Raw genomic sequence first — 14540 nt, 5'->3', positions numbered from 1 at the left:
AAAACTAAACTACTCATCTTCCAACCCACCAAACATACTCAAAACAACTCTCACTTTAACATCACGGCAAAAGACAACACCACTATATACCCAACTGAACATACCAAATTGCTAGGAGTGGAAATAGACAATAAACTAAAATTTGACATTCACATATCCATGACTATAAAAAAAGTCCACAAAAAACTAGGAGCATTATACAGAAATAAGCAATTTCTCACCAAAGCAGCAAAGATTTCAATAGCAAATTCCCACCTTATCTCCACCCTACTTTATGCCGCTCCAATATATACCAACCTAAGGCAATGTGATCTAAACAAGCTAGAGACCTGCTACAACAAAATTGCCAAATTCGCCACAGGGGCATCCTACAGTAGTCACCACTGTCTCTCACTTGCTGAACTGGGCTGGCTTGAACTCCCTCACCTCCTTCAATGGTATCAACTCTCACTCGCCCACAAACTAGTAAACCATCCACTAAATGTCCCATCCCTCCAGATGTGAGAACTTCTCTACCTAATATAGCAAGATTTCTGCCTTACTTAAAGACATGGGCTTACTTACATCATACCTTTTGAAGGAGCAGTTTTACTCATAATATTACAAGACTTTTACATGGAATCTTTGCAACAACAGTTACATTATTTTATGGCAGTTTTGCTTCCCTTTACCAAACCTGTCAGGGAGAGCTGCCACAAAATGTTACTGCATATGAATATATCAGGAATTAGTGTTTCAATAATTGTATGTCATCAGCAGGCCACATCTCAGCAAACAATAAAGGATAGCATGCAAGCCAACAATGCAAGCCAGGAACACAAACTGAAATGGAGCTGCCCGTTGGCTTCACTTACCTTGATTCTGGCTGCAGGGAATATGCAACTTTCTACAGGCATGCACCATCACAGGCTGGGATGTTTCCCTACATTATGGCACAGTAGGAGAATTTTGAGCATGACACATATGTAAGCATCTGATGGATGGAATTTTCTTGCTGCCTCCACTTAACAAACTAAGGATGAAACAACTCATAAAAAATAATATTTTATGTATAAAATCAAAACTATAGCAACAACCACAAACCTTAACCAGTGCCTAAGTCCACAGAATTCAATTAAACAGAAGATTCCAAGCAAACAGGTGGACCCAGAAAAAGCCAAATAATCCAGCACTGTAACATTTGTCTGACATTTATTCAAAGTACCGGAATAAATGTCAGACATACTTTACAGTTCTGGATTATTTGGCTTTTTCAGGGTCCACCTGTTTGCTTGGAATATTTTATGCATGTATTTGTTTATTTATGTGTTTATTTCTTTACTCATGCATGCATGCTACTACTTTTATTAGATCCTCAACGTCTCCCATAATCCCTTCTTTCCCTTAGTCGATTCGATATTAACTTTGGGGATTATCCCAAATGCATCCTTTACTGGGTGGATCTCTCCTTGTGGACAAGTAGACCTCATGGCTACTATGCTTTTAATGCCCCCACAGCTGATAGAAAGAAGCAGAGGAGTAGATGTTATTACACTGCAGCTAGCTGAGTATTTTTCTTTAGACACTAACTCTCTCTAATGTGCAGGCTAATGTCACTTACATCATGTTGCAATGGCACTGCAAGGGAAGTGCCCCCATCTATGTGGCAGTACATTCTTGTTTTGCTGAATCACCTATTGTACCACTGGCCATATCACAGCCCCAGTACCACCACCAGAACTTCTTCATCATCTGCAGTATGTGCCCCCAACATATCCCTGCATATCATTTGTCACCCACCCCCACCCCCACCCCAGCTCCAGCATTTTCTGAGCACTATTTGAACATAGGTCATAGGGTCAAAGTCAGGGGTTTGTCAATTGTCCACAAACTAATAAACTGTTATTTTCTACAGCAAATAAATTCTAAGCTGCTCAGTCACAGAAAATGATAAATGTCTTGGTATACTGCTGGAAACTACAAATATCAGACCAGTTTTGTAGTATTATAAGGGATGGCATTTTCATGGCTGCCCTCCCTAGTCATTACACTGCACTACCGACCTGTACATTCTGCCATGGATTGCCCTTGTGCCATCCCATTAACTGTTAATCATTGTCTGAAGGCAGGTAGTATCCCTGATGGAGACTACCTTTACAAACCTGGTACAGATTCATGCCAAACTGTTCCCATCCACACAAAATGTAGTTTTAAAGCCGTAATGTAGATGATATCACTAAATGTGAAATTATATGAGCTCGTATTATATTTAATAGTGCCTCTTGCCACTGTAATAACAATAATAAATACAACTAGTTAGCAAATAAATAGTATGTGTTTTATATTTATCTATTATACATGAAACTTTATGTTGTGGACCTGTTATCTGCCTGCAGTCAGTCTTCTTGTGTTCTAGTATCTCACCGGGATAAGAAACTATAAATAAATAAAGAAAGAAAAATAAAACACAATTGTATGGCTCAGAAGACTGGTTAAACTTGGCACTGAGTCGATGAAATTTGGTTTCATCCTCTCACAGAAAGCTTTATGAAGTTTCTGCTTGCATCCCTTTTTTGTGTAGTTCCAAAGAGCAGTCATCCCACTCCTTTTACATGTTTCTGGATTTGCTTAATTCCTTTAGTCATGGGTAATACTATAACTAAGAAAGCAGACATGTAAACCACAATATGCATAGTGTCAAACCAGCACTGTTTCCAGAAGGGCTGACCTCCCAGCAAATGACACATTAAGTTCCGTTCAGAATGTGATGGGTTGAAGCAGCTTATGGCAAGGATGATATGGAAGTAGTGATAGCTGGAATTACTCAAGTCCTTACCATCCCTAACCCCCCCCCCCAAATGCAGAGGAAATAAAAATCAAGCAAACTGCTGAGTTAAGCAACTGGTCACATGGATAGTTAGTGGGGTGGGAGGATGACATAATGGTTAAGGTGTTTACCTTAGACACACAAGATGCAGAGTTTGATTCTCACATGGAGTAACTGGCTAGGCTTAAAATGGCAGTTAGCCTAGTACTCACCTATGATGCTGTCATTTTACAGGTCAGTTTAGAAACATTGTTCTAAGGTATAAGAGACAATACAAAAAAATATGCATAATTATAGTCTAGAAAAGCAAATCCAAGAATGTCAACACAAGATGTACAAAACATTCTCATAGTCACTTCTTCACTAAATTAGAATAACCTTTGCCATGTACTGACTGCATTGTGGAGTCTGAGAAGATGGAAGAGGTGAGCTTTCATTTTATTTTCCACCTTTATATTCTTTTCTTCATTTTTGTGATCTCAGAATAAGTATATTTACAGATTGGTGGGTGGCAGCTTACCCCATATCATGGGAAGCAGGGGAATTTGCCCCTATACAAAATATCATTTTTGTGCTTGGTGTGCCATCAGGAGGGTATGTCTGGAGAGTATGTGTTCTGATACTGTTACCTCTCAAAGATTTAGACAGTTCAGTTTAAATTAATCACATATTGATTAAACAGCAGATGGTTAATCATAGTGAATCCCAGCATACCAGGGGTTAGCTGGAATATATATAATTATATATATATATATATATATATATATATATATATATATATATATATATATATATATATATGTAGAGAGAGATAGAGATACTGCAGCTGCAACTGAGAGCCAGACCGTACAAGATGTCCTGTATGCAGCAAACATCAGACATTTTCTGCTGGAATCTGCTGTTAAATAGAGATGCTCTAAATAATGATAGCCATCTCAATAGGAGTGATCAGTCACTGTACATCATGGTTTATCCATTTATTAACTTACTTATTTTATTTAAGTTTGTTAAATGAGGTACAGCACTTACAAAAGCATTACAAAAGTTGCATCCAGCAGGTATCAATTAAATATAAGTAATATTTACAAAGTTGGAGAGAGTAGAGCAACAAGGCAGTCATAAGATATAATAATCAAACAATAGCTTTCACATTATTTACAGGTAAGTTACAATACCGCTAGAAGTACTTTGCATTTCGTAAGAGAAGGATTGGAAAAAGTATTATTTTTTCTTTCAGTCAATCATGTAAGTAATTCCATTAGTTGAAATGCATGAACATTTGTCTTTACTTTCAAATCTTTTCATTTTGAATGGAACTGAGGGAGGGAAGACATTTTAGTCTGGGATGGAGAGAGTCCCAAAGATTTGGACCCATTATTAGAAACTATGGTTTGTGCAATGTAGTTTGTCACATGAGGTATATAGATATGAGTGAGCTGATATGGTAGCATGATATCCTGACAGCGGGACAGCCAGCAGGAAATAAAAGCTTCTAGGTTTAGAGATTTAAACAGCAACAAACTGAGTAAAACACATGATGTTTGTTCTACTTGTAACCGGTTAGCTTTGACGGTGAGGCATTGATGTTCCCTTTTGGTGAAGGAGTAATAAATTTACAGATTTTATTTGATATTAGTTATGATGTTGACTGATTTTTCTTTGGGGTGGCTGCATTAATAGGTAGACTGTATTGTACCTGGGCAAGGAGTGCATCCTTACCGAGTGCATCACTTCTTTCGGGAAAGCAAAATTGTGATTTCTTTTTCTTACTTTTATAAAAAAGTTTGTTACTGCTTTTCTTTATCTGAGCATGTGGTAGGAGAAGTTCATTTGGGGTCAAGCCATATGCCAACATAATGGAAGGTATTACTTTATTCTACTGAGTCTGTATTGTTAATAATTATATGCTAATTATGTTGCATTCTCAACAAAGAGTAGGTGCATTAGTTGAAGCTAGCTGGATAGGTGAGTTACATCAGTCTCCATTTTTTTTTTTTTACTGTGGAATGGAATGGGACACCAGATCTGTAGATTATTATACCATCTTCGTCTATGATGATGAGTATATGGGAGAGGTCTACTGGTAAACTACTGATAAAGAATGAGAATAGAAGTGTGGATAAAATGGACACCTTGTGACCTATTTGCAAAGTGGAGTTGACAAAAGTAGATATGGGCTTATTTTACCTCTGAAACTTATTTTGGATAGGATGGTAATAAACCATCATAGACAAGTCTCACTCACACCGGTGGTTGTTAGCAAACTGAGCAGCAGAATATATCTACAAGGTCAAAGGTCGTGATGAGGTCAATGATTATTGATCCAATGAAATTGCCTTTGCCCTTGTTTTGAAGACATTGTCATTGAAATTGCATGAGGCTTTTAAGGTTTGCAATAAATGCATAATACATACATCTGTAAAGTCAAAGCCACACCAGTGAAAGAGTTTTAGATATTAAGAAGGCTATTTTTGGCAAGCTAGCAGGGTGCATCACAGAAAATAGTCGGGAAGGAAGAATAGAAAAACTGCATAAAGACAAAACTGCAGACACTGACACAGCAATCTGTTGTGTACGGTAAATCAAACTGGTAATTCTGAAAAGCCATGCTGGTTCTCAAATGAGGTAGCAAGCACAGTTAGAAAGAAAACTAGCATATTCAGAAGCTATAACAAAGCACTATATTGCCAAGGGAAAAAGGTAACAATATTGTATAGAACAGAAGGATCGGGAAAGGAAAGGGTCTTTGTCACTAAGGTGGGCAAAACTCTGTGTTTATGTTTGATTAATTGTTAGCTCAATTAAAGTGATATTTAGAAAAAGTCAACAATCTCTGCATTAGATCCTTTAAGTTAGTTGAAAGAAGAAACGCCCAGACAGAGAGGATAGACAATGGAGATCCCTACAAAAAACATGAAAAAACTAAGGAGTTTCTTATTTTGTCTTCATGTGTGAACTGCTACTGCATTTTCAAACAACCACAGTTTCAGACATGAGTATATACAATATTGATTCCTGAAAATATTAATTTCCATAAACAGATAAATACACAGGGATTGGATGGCAAAGACTAAACTGAGAAAAATGCAGAAAATTTAGTTTGAAAGATTTATAGGTGTATTAAGGAACACGTAAAACTTTAAAAAGTACCAAAAATTAAGGAAGGGGCAGAATGCAGTCAGGTAGTGACAGTGAGAAGACAAGCCAATATATTTCTACTTATAACTCACAAAACAGAACACAGAGGCACCAAGTCATAATTGTTCATTACCAGCCCTTTCTTGGGTATATGATCTAAATGAACTCTTAAGTTATGATGAGCAGAGTAATGGAATCCAATTGGACTCACCTTAGAATTCTGAAAGTACTGCAAGTCAGAGTAGTAATACCTCTCGCTGTTTTCTTTAGCAAGTTGTAGGGAGATGGGCAGCATCCAATGGCTACTGGAACATGTGTTTCCACTTAACAGGAGTAAAGATTTCGCACATAAAGTTTTCTGTGCATGTTAACTACCTTCAGCATTGGTCTGAAGTTGATACATTGAGTAAATAAAAAATGTAATCCACATTAAAAAATGGAGTAAAAATGCTGTACAATTGGATGAGTTGTAGGACCAGTTGGAGTAAAAATGCTGTACAACAGGATGAGTTGTGGGACCAGTCTTTCTCATTGTCTGAGTATGTTCTCTGTCTCTTTGAAGAGGACAGAAATATATGCAGTTTGGTTGATATTGAAATTGTGAAAGACAAGAAAAGCATGGACTTCACAAAGTTTAATGAAGGTCAGCTGCGTAGAAGCTTAGATTCAAAGTACTTAAGTGCAAGTTATCGCAAGAGTAATAAAAAAGCAAAGGGAAGGCTACATTATAAGAGGTGAAACACTAACAACAACCAAAATGGAAAGAAACCCTAGAATAAACACATCAGGTAACACAAGGTGTTTGTATGAGACTGCAGTAATGTGAGCTGCAAAGCTTTTGAGATGCACAGGGAAAGGCAACACCAACAATATTCCTTTATACAGAGAGTCAGTGAAACTATAGCTATAATACCATTATAAAGATGCACCCCCCCATTTTATACACACACACACACACACACACACACACACACACACACACACACACACACACACACACACACACAGACTCTGCAAAGATGATGACAGGAAAGCTAACAGAAAGGTGAAAATCTAAATATGAAGATAAAAGAACAGAGACAAAATGTGTATAACAGATAACACAGAAGAAAGGAGAGACAGAGAAGAGATGGCAGGTGCATTCATTTACCTCATAACAGCAAACAACAAAGGGATAACATAATTTAGAGGAATATTTATACCAGAAAAAGGAACATGATATAGTGGAAGGGGCACTTAGAGGCAACATGGGGAAAGATTTTTCACAGAGAGGGATTAAACACAACATTGTCTTCCAGAGGAAGTTGAGAAATTAAATAAAAAAAATTTGTGATAAACTCAAAACTATGTGGAAAAGGCATAGTACAGTTTTAATTTGCTGTAGTAACAGGTTAACATGGATTTGTAACTTATCCATTTAGTAGGATACAAAGCTGACTGGATGCAATGTTTCTAGAGTACCAAGAAAGGTGAGGCATGTACCTTAAGAAATACATCATCCTGATACTGTCTAAAATAAGGCATTAAGGGTGACTGGAATTAGGCTATGCCATTTAAGTGAAGCTTTAACTGTGTTTTTAGTGCAGAGAGGACACACACGCGCGCAGACACACACACACACACACACACACACACACACACACACACACACACACACACACACACACACACACACACACAGTCTCTCTCCCCTCTCTCTCTCTCTCTCTCTCTCTCTCTCTCTCTCTATCACTCAGAGCATACATGTAAATCATACCTCTCAACTGTCCAGATTGTCAGAGAAGTTCCAGATTTTTTGCTTCATATGTTTGGTCTGCTTCTCAAAATTTGTGGTTTTCAGGCAAATAACTGCAGATTGAAGTCACTAAATAATGACATGCACTCGATTTTCAGACTTCACATCCTCCAGAAAATGCATGCTAATGCAAATCCTATTATTTATCAACTTTCTCAGTTTAGAAGAGCAATATTTAAAATCTATCCCTTTTTTAGCCCCCACCCCCACCCCCACCCCCCACTGTCTGCTTTGTCTAGATTTATTGAGTTAAAAGATGTCTTCTTACTATATGGTAAGTATTAACAACCAGTAAAAATAATATATCTGAAAATTGTAAATTACATTGTGTACAAAATTATATACACAAAAGTTGTGCAAATATATACAACAGGGCACAAACTAAAACTAGAAAAATGTACCTTAGAAAGAATGACCTTACTAATTCAAGCGGTGGTCATGTGTCAAAGTATTGTCAAGGTGGTTCTGATGGACTTAAAATGCAGCTTCAATAGGAAACAGACAGATGCAAGTTGAGAAAGTGCATATCTCTTGAACGCAAAGATGGTGACCTGATAACAAATAACTGGCACCTGCAAAACTACTAATATTAAGGAAAAGCCCCATACCTGGAGCAACTGTACTGCTGTATTCGCTTTGTGTTGTGCTCTTCTTGCCACCAGAGGACTTAAGAACTGGTATTACTCTAAGTTTATCTATATATTGCTCCGTACCTTTAAAAAATACCCCAGGAGCAGGAAGCTCCGATACATGCTTAACTAAACTGACCTACTCTTTCGTTGAGATCAGTACTAAAAATCTAAAACCAGCAACATATTGGTAGCATGTGGGTCCAAATTACATGTATCTCTTCAGCAAGTTAGTGTCCCAGTGTCAAGAATGAGGGCTATGCATTCCTCCAAGTATTCTGTTCAGTGTGTATTTGTATTTCCTTGGTGGCAGGTAGACTGCGATGTTCTCCTACTTTTTGCCTTCCACGGGTAACACACTGCAGTCACCACTTACTTAAAACGTAAAGGTGTATACCCCTATGTACTCATATTCCTAATACAAAAACATTTGTATACCCGCCCCCCTGCCCCCACCCAAAAATAAATGCATAAATAAATAAATAAAATGTAGCAACACTGAACATGGCCAAGTATTTATGTGGTGAACCTTTTTTAGTTAAAAAAATATGAGGTAAAACCGACGAGATACTCCGATACCAATTGTTTCTAACTCATCAGTTCTTCTGTGCAGAGAATGAAAAAAATCATTTATATACTGTATCCGGAAGATGCTCTTCAGTCATCCAGGAAATGTAGACAAGCAAGTAAATTGGACTAGAAGCTGTCGTGCAATAATGTATTATGTAAACAAATCCTCCTTTGAAGCCAGAGTAGTGATGGAATTACCATTTCCAGCTTTGCAGAGCCTGGATGCTCCCTCTGGACCAAATGTGAGCCACTGCAGGAATCGTTGATGCGGGAGGGGGATGTTACTCCTGTTTATTAAAAAATAAAGACCAGTTAGTCTACGTCACTGATGCGCATTACCTTTTTGGGAATCCCTGTCCAACATCCTCTGTCCATGTTTGGGCATTTACGTCACAGCAGCATCAGACGGGAGTCCTGAAATGGAGAAGGAGGACTGGAGCGGAAGACAACAGGCAGTGCTCTACAGGTATAAAAGAAGCCACTTATCCCGGAACAGAGCACAACGAGAAACAGCAATCTGAGGCTAAACAAGAGAGAAGAGCTTCATTCTAAGACACCAGAAACATAGCAGCACATCTACTCTCTAAAGCAAGAGACCAGCCTTGAGCTGCTTTTGCCACTTGGAAGCACGAGGAGATCGAATCCCACAACTTCTCCTGATATTCACTTGGATAAACCATCGAATACATCTTGCAGTAGTTTAGCAATATGATCAGCGGGATGGACTTCTACCAGGACTCGAGTTATTCAAAATGTTCCGACTATGCGGACTTCAAAGTAATACAAGAGAGCTTGGACAACCAGACTAGCCATGTTATTTGTCCAAAGCTTGAAAAGGACTCTACCACCGAGTTTAGGCAAGGTAAGGCTAAACATAATAGTGCTGTATTAACCTCCTGTAACATTTTATTGTATGGCTTTAGCTATCTGAAAAGTGGCAATGATTTGAGTCTAAGCATATTGTACAATATACTGCGCACATTTCATAGGCTTTAACCTTAGCAACTGTTGTTAACAGTATATGTGAAAATGATTTAAGGATTGGGAAATTTAAAAGTAAAATTCGCCTGAAATGCTTAGTTAATTAGCTGTGCACTGATACGTTGTGCTGCTTTTATGGCTGATGCCTATTTACTGTAATGTTGCAAAAGTAGCTGTATGCTAGATGGCTATAATTGTATCTGAAGCTAAGGAGCGAGACAAATGTTCTCACTGGAAATTAAATTCCATCAGTTTCAAGTCCTGCACCTGAGGCAAGCTAAAACTCATCTTTTGAATGCATGCAATTTTTTATCGCTCTTGCTTCTAGTTCTAGTTAATCATAGCCCTTTAATCTATATTAATTGTGCATTGTTTAAAAGACTAAAGTGCAAATGCAGATGAATATTACTTATTTCCGTTCTCTTTCTCTTTCCCTCTCTTTTAGCTGAGGAATTCGTAGAGGCAGCTCTCTGTGGTGAACAATCTGAATTCAACATTATGGGACAGCAACAGGCCTCCTCCACTAATCCACCTTCACCACTAAACTATATTGGTAGCTTCAGCATTCAAACAACACCTGAGAGTACCGACTGCCCAGAAGCACTCCTTAGCCTAATGACAGGGGCTCTTGAAATCTCTACACTTCCTCTCCTCGCTGATTTGTTCCCGGTGGAGCCTGAATCAGATCACTCACTTTCTGACCCAGCACATCTTTTTAATGACTTATTTCCTCGCCGACCTACCCCTCAGCTTCACGCATCAGCTCCCGAGCTGCACTTTGTTGGACGCAGTTATTCGGACTGTTCCCTTTCAGATGACGGTTTGCAAGCCCAGACTTCCTTCAGTCAGCCATGTACTCCTTCACATTCCCAAAGCCTGTATGACTTGACATCTATTCCGCAGCAACAGTCAGAATCCTCCCAGCTCTTTGCAACATCTGCACAGGATGTCTGCAAGCCAGACTGCTATCCACCGTGGGAAACTATTGGTAAGCAAGAATACATACCTTTGAACTATCAGTCTGAAGTATTCAGCATCGTTGATAGCCAAAGAGCTTCCCTCCCCCAACTGCTGTCAAGAGGTAGTTTGGAAAGTATGTCTCCTATGAGCTGCCAGTCAGAGGTTTTAAGCAATCCGGAGGAGTCCTCCACCTTTACCTCACAATCCACTTTCTTCACCCACCAGGACTCTTTCCAGTGCCAGACTAGCCCCGTGCTCATCAACAATGATTTTACTGATAACAGGGATTGCATGTCCACCCCACAACTCATTGAACATCTCGAATCCTCACAGGCCCAATCAGAGAATATTCAAAACTTTATTGGTAATCCCAGTGAACTAATCTTCCAGCCTCAGCTCGTCAACCCAATAGACTTCATATACCAGTCTTCCATGCTGAACACTACAGGCATTGTTACCTTCAAAAATAACTTAGGTGTGTCTAGGAGAACACCGCGTACGAAGAAATGTTTGACTCAACCCGGTAGTGGTCTGCCTAAGGAGAAGCCCTTCTCCTGTCCAATGGAGAACTGTACCAGAAGCTTTTCACGCTCTGATGAGCTAAACCGGCACCTGAGAATTCACACGGGCCACAAGCCATTCAAGTGCCAGATCTGCCTGAGGAGTTTCAGCCGCAGTGACCACCTTACCACCCACGTCCGCACCCACACCGGGGAAAAGCCCTTCTCCTGTGACACCTGTGGCAAGAGGTTTGCCAGAAGTGACGAGAGGAAGCGGCACGGAAAGGTTCATCTGAAACAGAAAGTAAAAAGTGAGGACAACCTGACAACTATTGGCATGTATCAGCTGCCAGTACCCCAAGTGCTGTGAGGTTACTGCAGGGCACTGAGAGCAATAATCTTCTGTGAAACAACTATGGCCAGATGTCGCTATAACGAGTGACACCCAGTGGCAAGAAAGGCAGACCGAGATCTTGCTGAAGCTTGCTGTCTGTGAGGGAAGCTGTTGGTTTCAGCACCACAAGTGATGGAGAGCTCCCAGATCCCGATTTAGTGTGGGCAGCTGAGTGCAGTGTCTTCAGCACCAAGGGGAGCGGAAAGCTAGCAGCGCAGAGGTCAAATTGCAAAAGCAATATGGAGCAGGCAGTCTGAACCCTCCACATCCATTCACTTATATCGTGTGAGGAGCCAAAAAAGCTCTCACTGACGTGGGGTTACTACTTCCAATATCCTGCACCGTTTGGGTTTGTGAACTTAATTAAGGACTTGAATTAAGAAATTCAGTGACTTTATGAGACAAAACAATGGGTCCAAAGAATAACTGTCCCTAGATTTAAACAAAAAGACTTGAATAGTGCACCTAATGTTAATACCTAACGTTGAGAGTAACAATAAATGAAACAAGTAACTTATAAAGTATAGAAAACTTATTTTTTTATTCATACATATTTATTTATTACATAATAACTCTAGTTTATATCAGACTTTTTATGCTGATAAAATGCAGCAAATGTTTAAATTGTATACTAAAAGTTATTTTTGTAATAAACATGATATATATTGCTTTAATATGGTCTCATTCTTGTTGTGTTTATCAAATCAGTGTTTGGTTAACAACCTCCCAAGCACTGCAGGTGATGAAGAGAAACAGAATGGTATATGCTTGTGAAAAAAATACCTGCATATTTGCAATAAATGGTGAATGATATGTAATGCCAAATCTAATATGCATAGCTCTGAATACAAACAAGACACATTCTACTCTTCTGACATTGAATAAATGGCATTGTGTTACTAGGATTCTACAGTAGTCCAAATATTAGGAAACAGAAAAGAAACAAGGAACAATTTGGTTCATCTTATGACTCATGAGACATTATAAAATATGAAGCTTGGCTTTCTTGGTTTAGAGTTTTACCAGAATCCTTTGATTGCATTATATTCTACTTCCAGAGATAATGTCTTAGCCATTGTTATTCTTTAGGACATATGTTTTGAGCCAAATGAAGATAAATGGTGAAGTTATAATGCAGTTCAGAAGTAAAGCTCAGTAAGACAAACAATAAATAATAGTAACATTCAGACTCAAAGTACATGATAGTCAAATCCAGACAGGACTCTTAGTTACTTTTATGCCTCACATGTGCTAAAACACACATTCTGTTAACTGTTATTTTTAACACAAACAAGGAAAGGGATACTTCTAAAGATGTCCAAAGTGGGCAAAAGGTAGTTCCAAAATCAAACACAAGTTACGCTGCTAGCTTCCTGGACCTGGCACTTCAAACAGAAAGTAGGGAAGCTTGCAGAATGAGGGGGCCAGGCATTATCAGGTGCCAAGATATGCTTTCTAAGAGTTGTGCTCTGTTTGTTTGTGTGTGTGTGTGTGTGTGTGTGTGTGTGTGTGTGTGTGTGTGTGTGTGTGTGTGTGTGTGTGTGTGTGTGTGTGTGTGTGTCTGTGCATGGGTGTGCATGCAGACATTTACATGCAAGTTATGGTTCTACTGAAACATTCTAGTTTGTCTGCATGGGATACTTAGAAGTAAACACAAGCTAAATGACTTGCAATCTGATAAATATATATTTATCAATAGCTAATGGGTCCAAAAACAGGTCTACAGGTTTGCAAACTTCTCCTTAATAAAAACAATATATGTCATTACCAAGCTCATCGCTAATACCTACTACATTTGCAAAGTGTATAGTTCCATTTACACAGTTTAGTTTATGTTTACATTTTTTGAGTCCTCACTAGTGAATTTAATCAGAATCCACAATGAATAAATAAATGGCATAGGCAATCAAAGGAAAAATCTATACAATTGGTAGTAAAAAAATAAACACCTGACCTTACCTTTCTGAGCCATCAGTCAACGTTTTCTTCTCTGTGATGAAACAATTGTCTTGACTTACTTATTATTTTATTTAGAAGAAAGCACACAGATGTGGAACATGACACATTTGCTCCATTCATATCTGGAGACATATTTAGGACTATGTGTGATTATAACTATATGCGTATGTTTTTAGTAAACAATAAAAATACACTTTGAATTCTGTTCTCTAATATAAAACCCATCAAAGGATAGAGTTATTGAAGTAAAGAACAAAGGGGAATACAAGTGTTTCTTGCAGTTCTGAAAAAGCCACATTTTCCCATGCCTGGTTTGTAGTAATGCAATATGGCAAGCTCAGTATAAACCAAGGCCTTCACATTCTATTCCTCATGCTGACAGTTATAACTTTACAGGGGGAGCAGCTGTCATCGATACCCATTCAGTGTAAACCATCTCATTTATTACTTTAAGGCCCGCAAAATCCATCATGTTACTCAAACTTAAAGCAGTAAATGTTTCTGTAGTAGTAAAGTAAACAAAATGGTGCTGCAGTTCATTAAGCAATAGAATGAATCAATTTCAGGCTTCAAAGCAAAGGTCTGTGGCTAAGCTTCATAAGTGAGTGCTGCACATGTTTGCATATATGCAAGTGGACACTTACAGACAGCACACATATATACATGGCGCACACACACACACACACACACACACACACACACACACACACACACACACACACACAAAATTTTGCTGTCCATGGTATATGGTTATATCAGTCACTTCACTTTCAGGCACACATCAGCAAACTCAGAACTAAAATCAATT

General features: G+C 38.6%; 1 protein-coding gene across 1 annotated transcript; it reads left to right on the top strand.

The window, feature by feature from the left end:
* Positions 1-9428: 9428 nt before the first annotated feature.
* On the top strand, positions 9429-12447 carry LOC122794681 (early growth response protein 1-B-like). Its single transcript, XM_044063309.1, has 2 exons — positions 9429-9800; positions 10365-12447. The coding sequence occupies exons 1-2, from the start codon at positions 9647-9649 to the stop codon at positions 11747-11749; spliced, it is 1539 nt and encodes a 512-aa protein (XP_043919244.1). The 5' UTR covers positions 9429-9646; the 3' UTR covers positions 11750-12447.
* The last annotated feature ends 2093 nt before the right edge of the window (positions 12448-14540 follow it).

Source organism: Protopterus annectens, chromosome 2.part1, assembly GCF_019279795.1.
Source record: "Protopterus annectens isolate FY-2018-M chromosome 2.part1, PAN1.0, whole genome shotgun sequence".
Classification (NCBI taxonomy): Eukaryota; Metazoa; Chordata; order Ceratodontiformes; family Protopteridae; genus Protopterus; species Protopterus annectens.
Note: the sequence above shows the minus strand (reverse complement) of the source record. Positions and strands in the feature narration are given on the sequence as shown.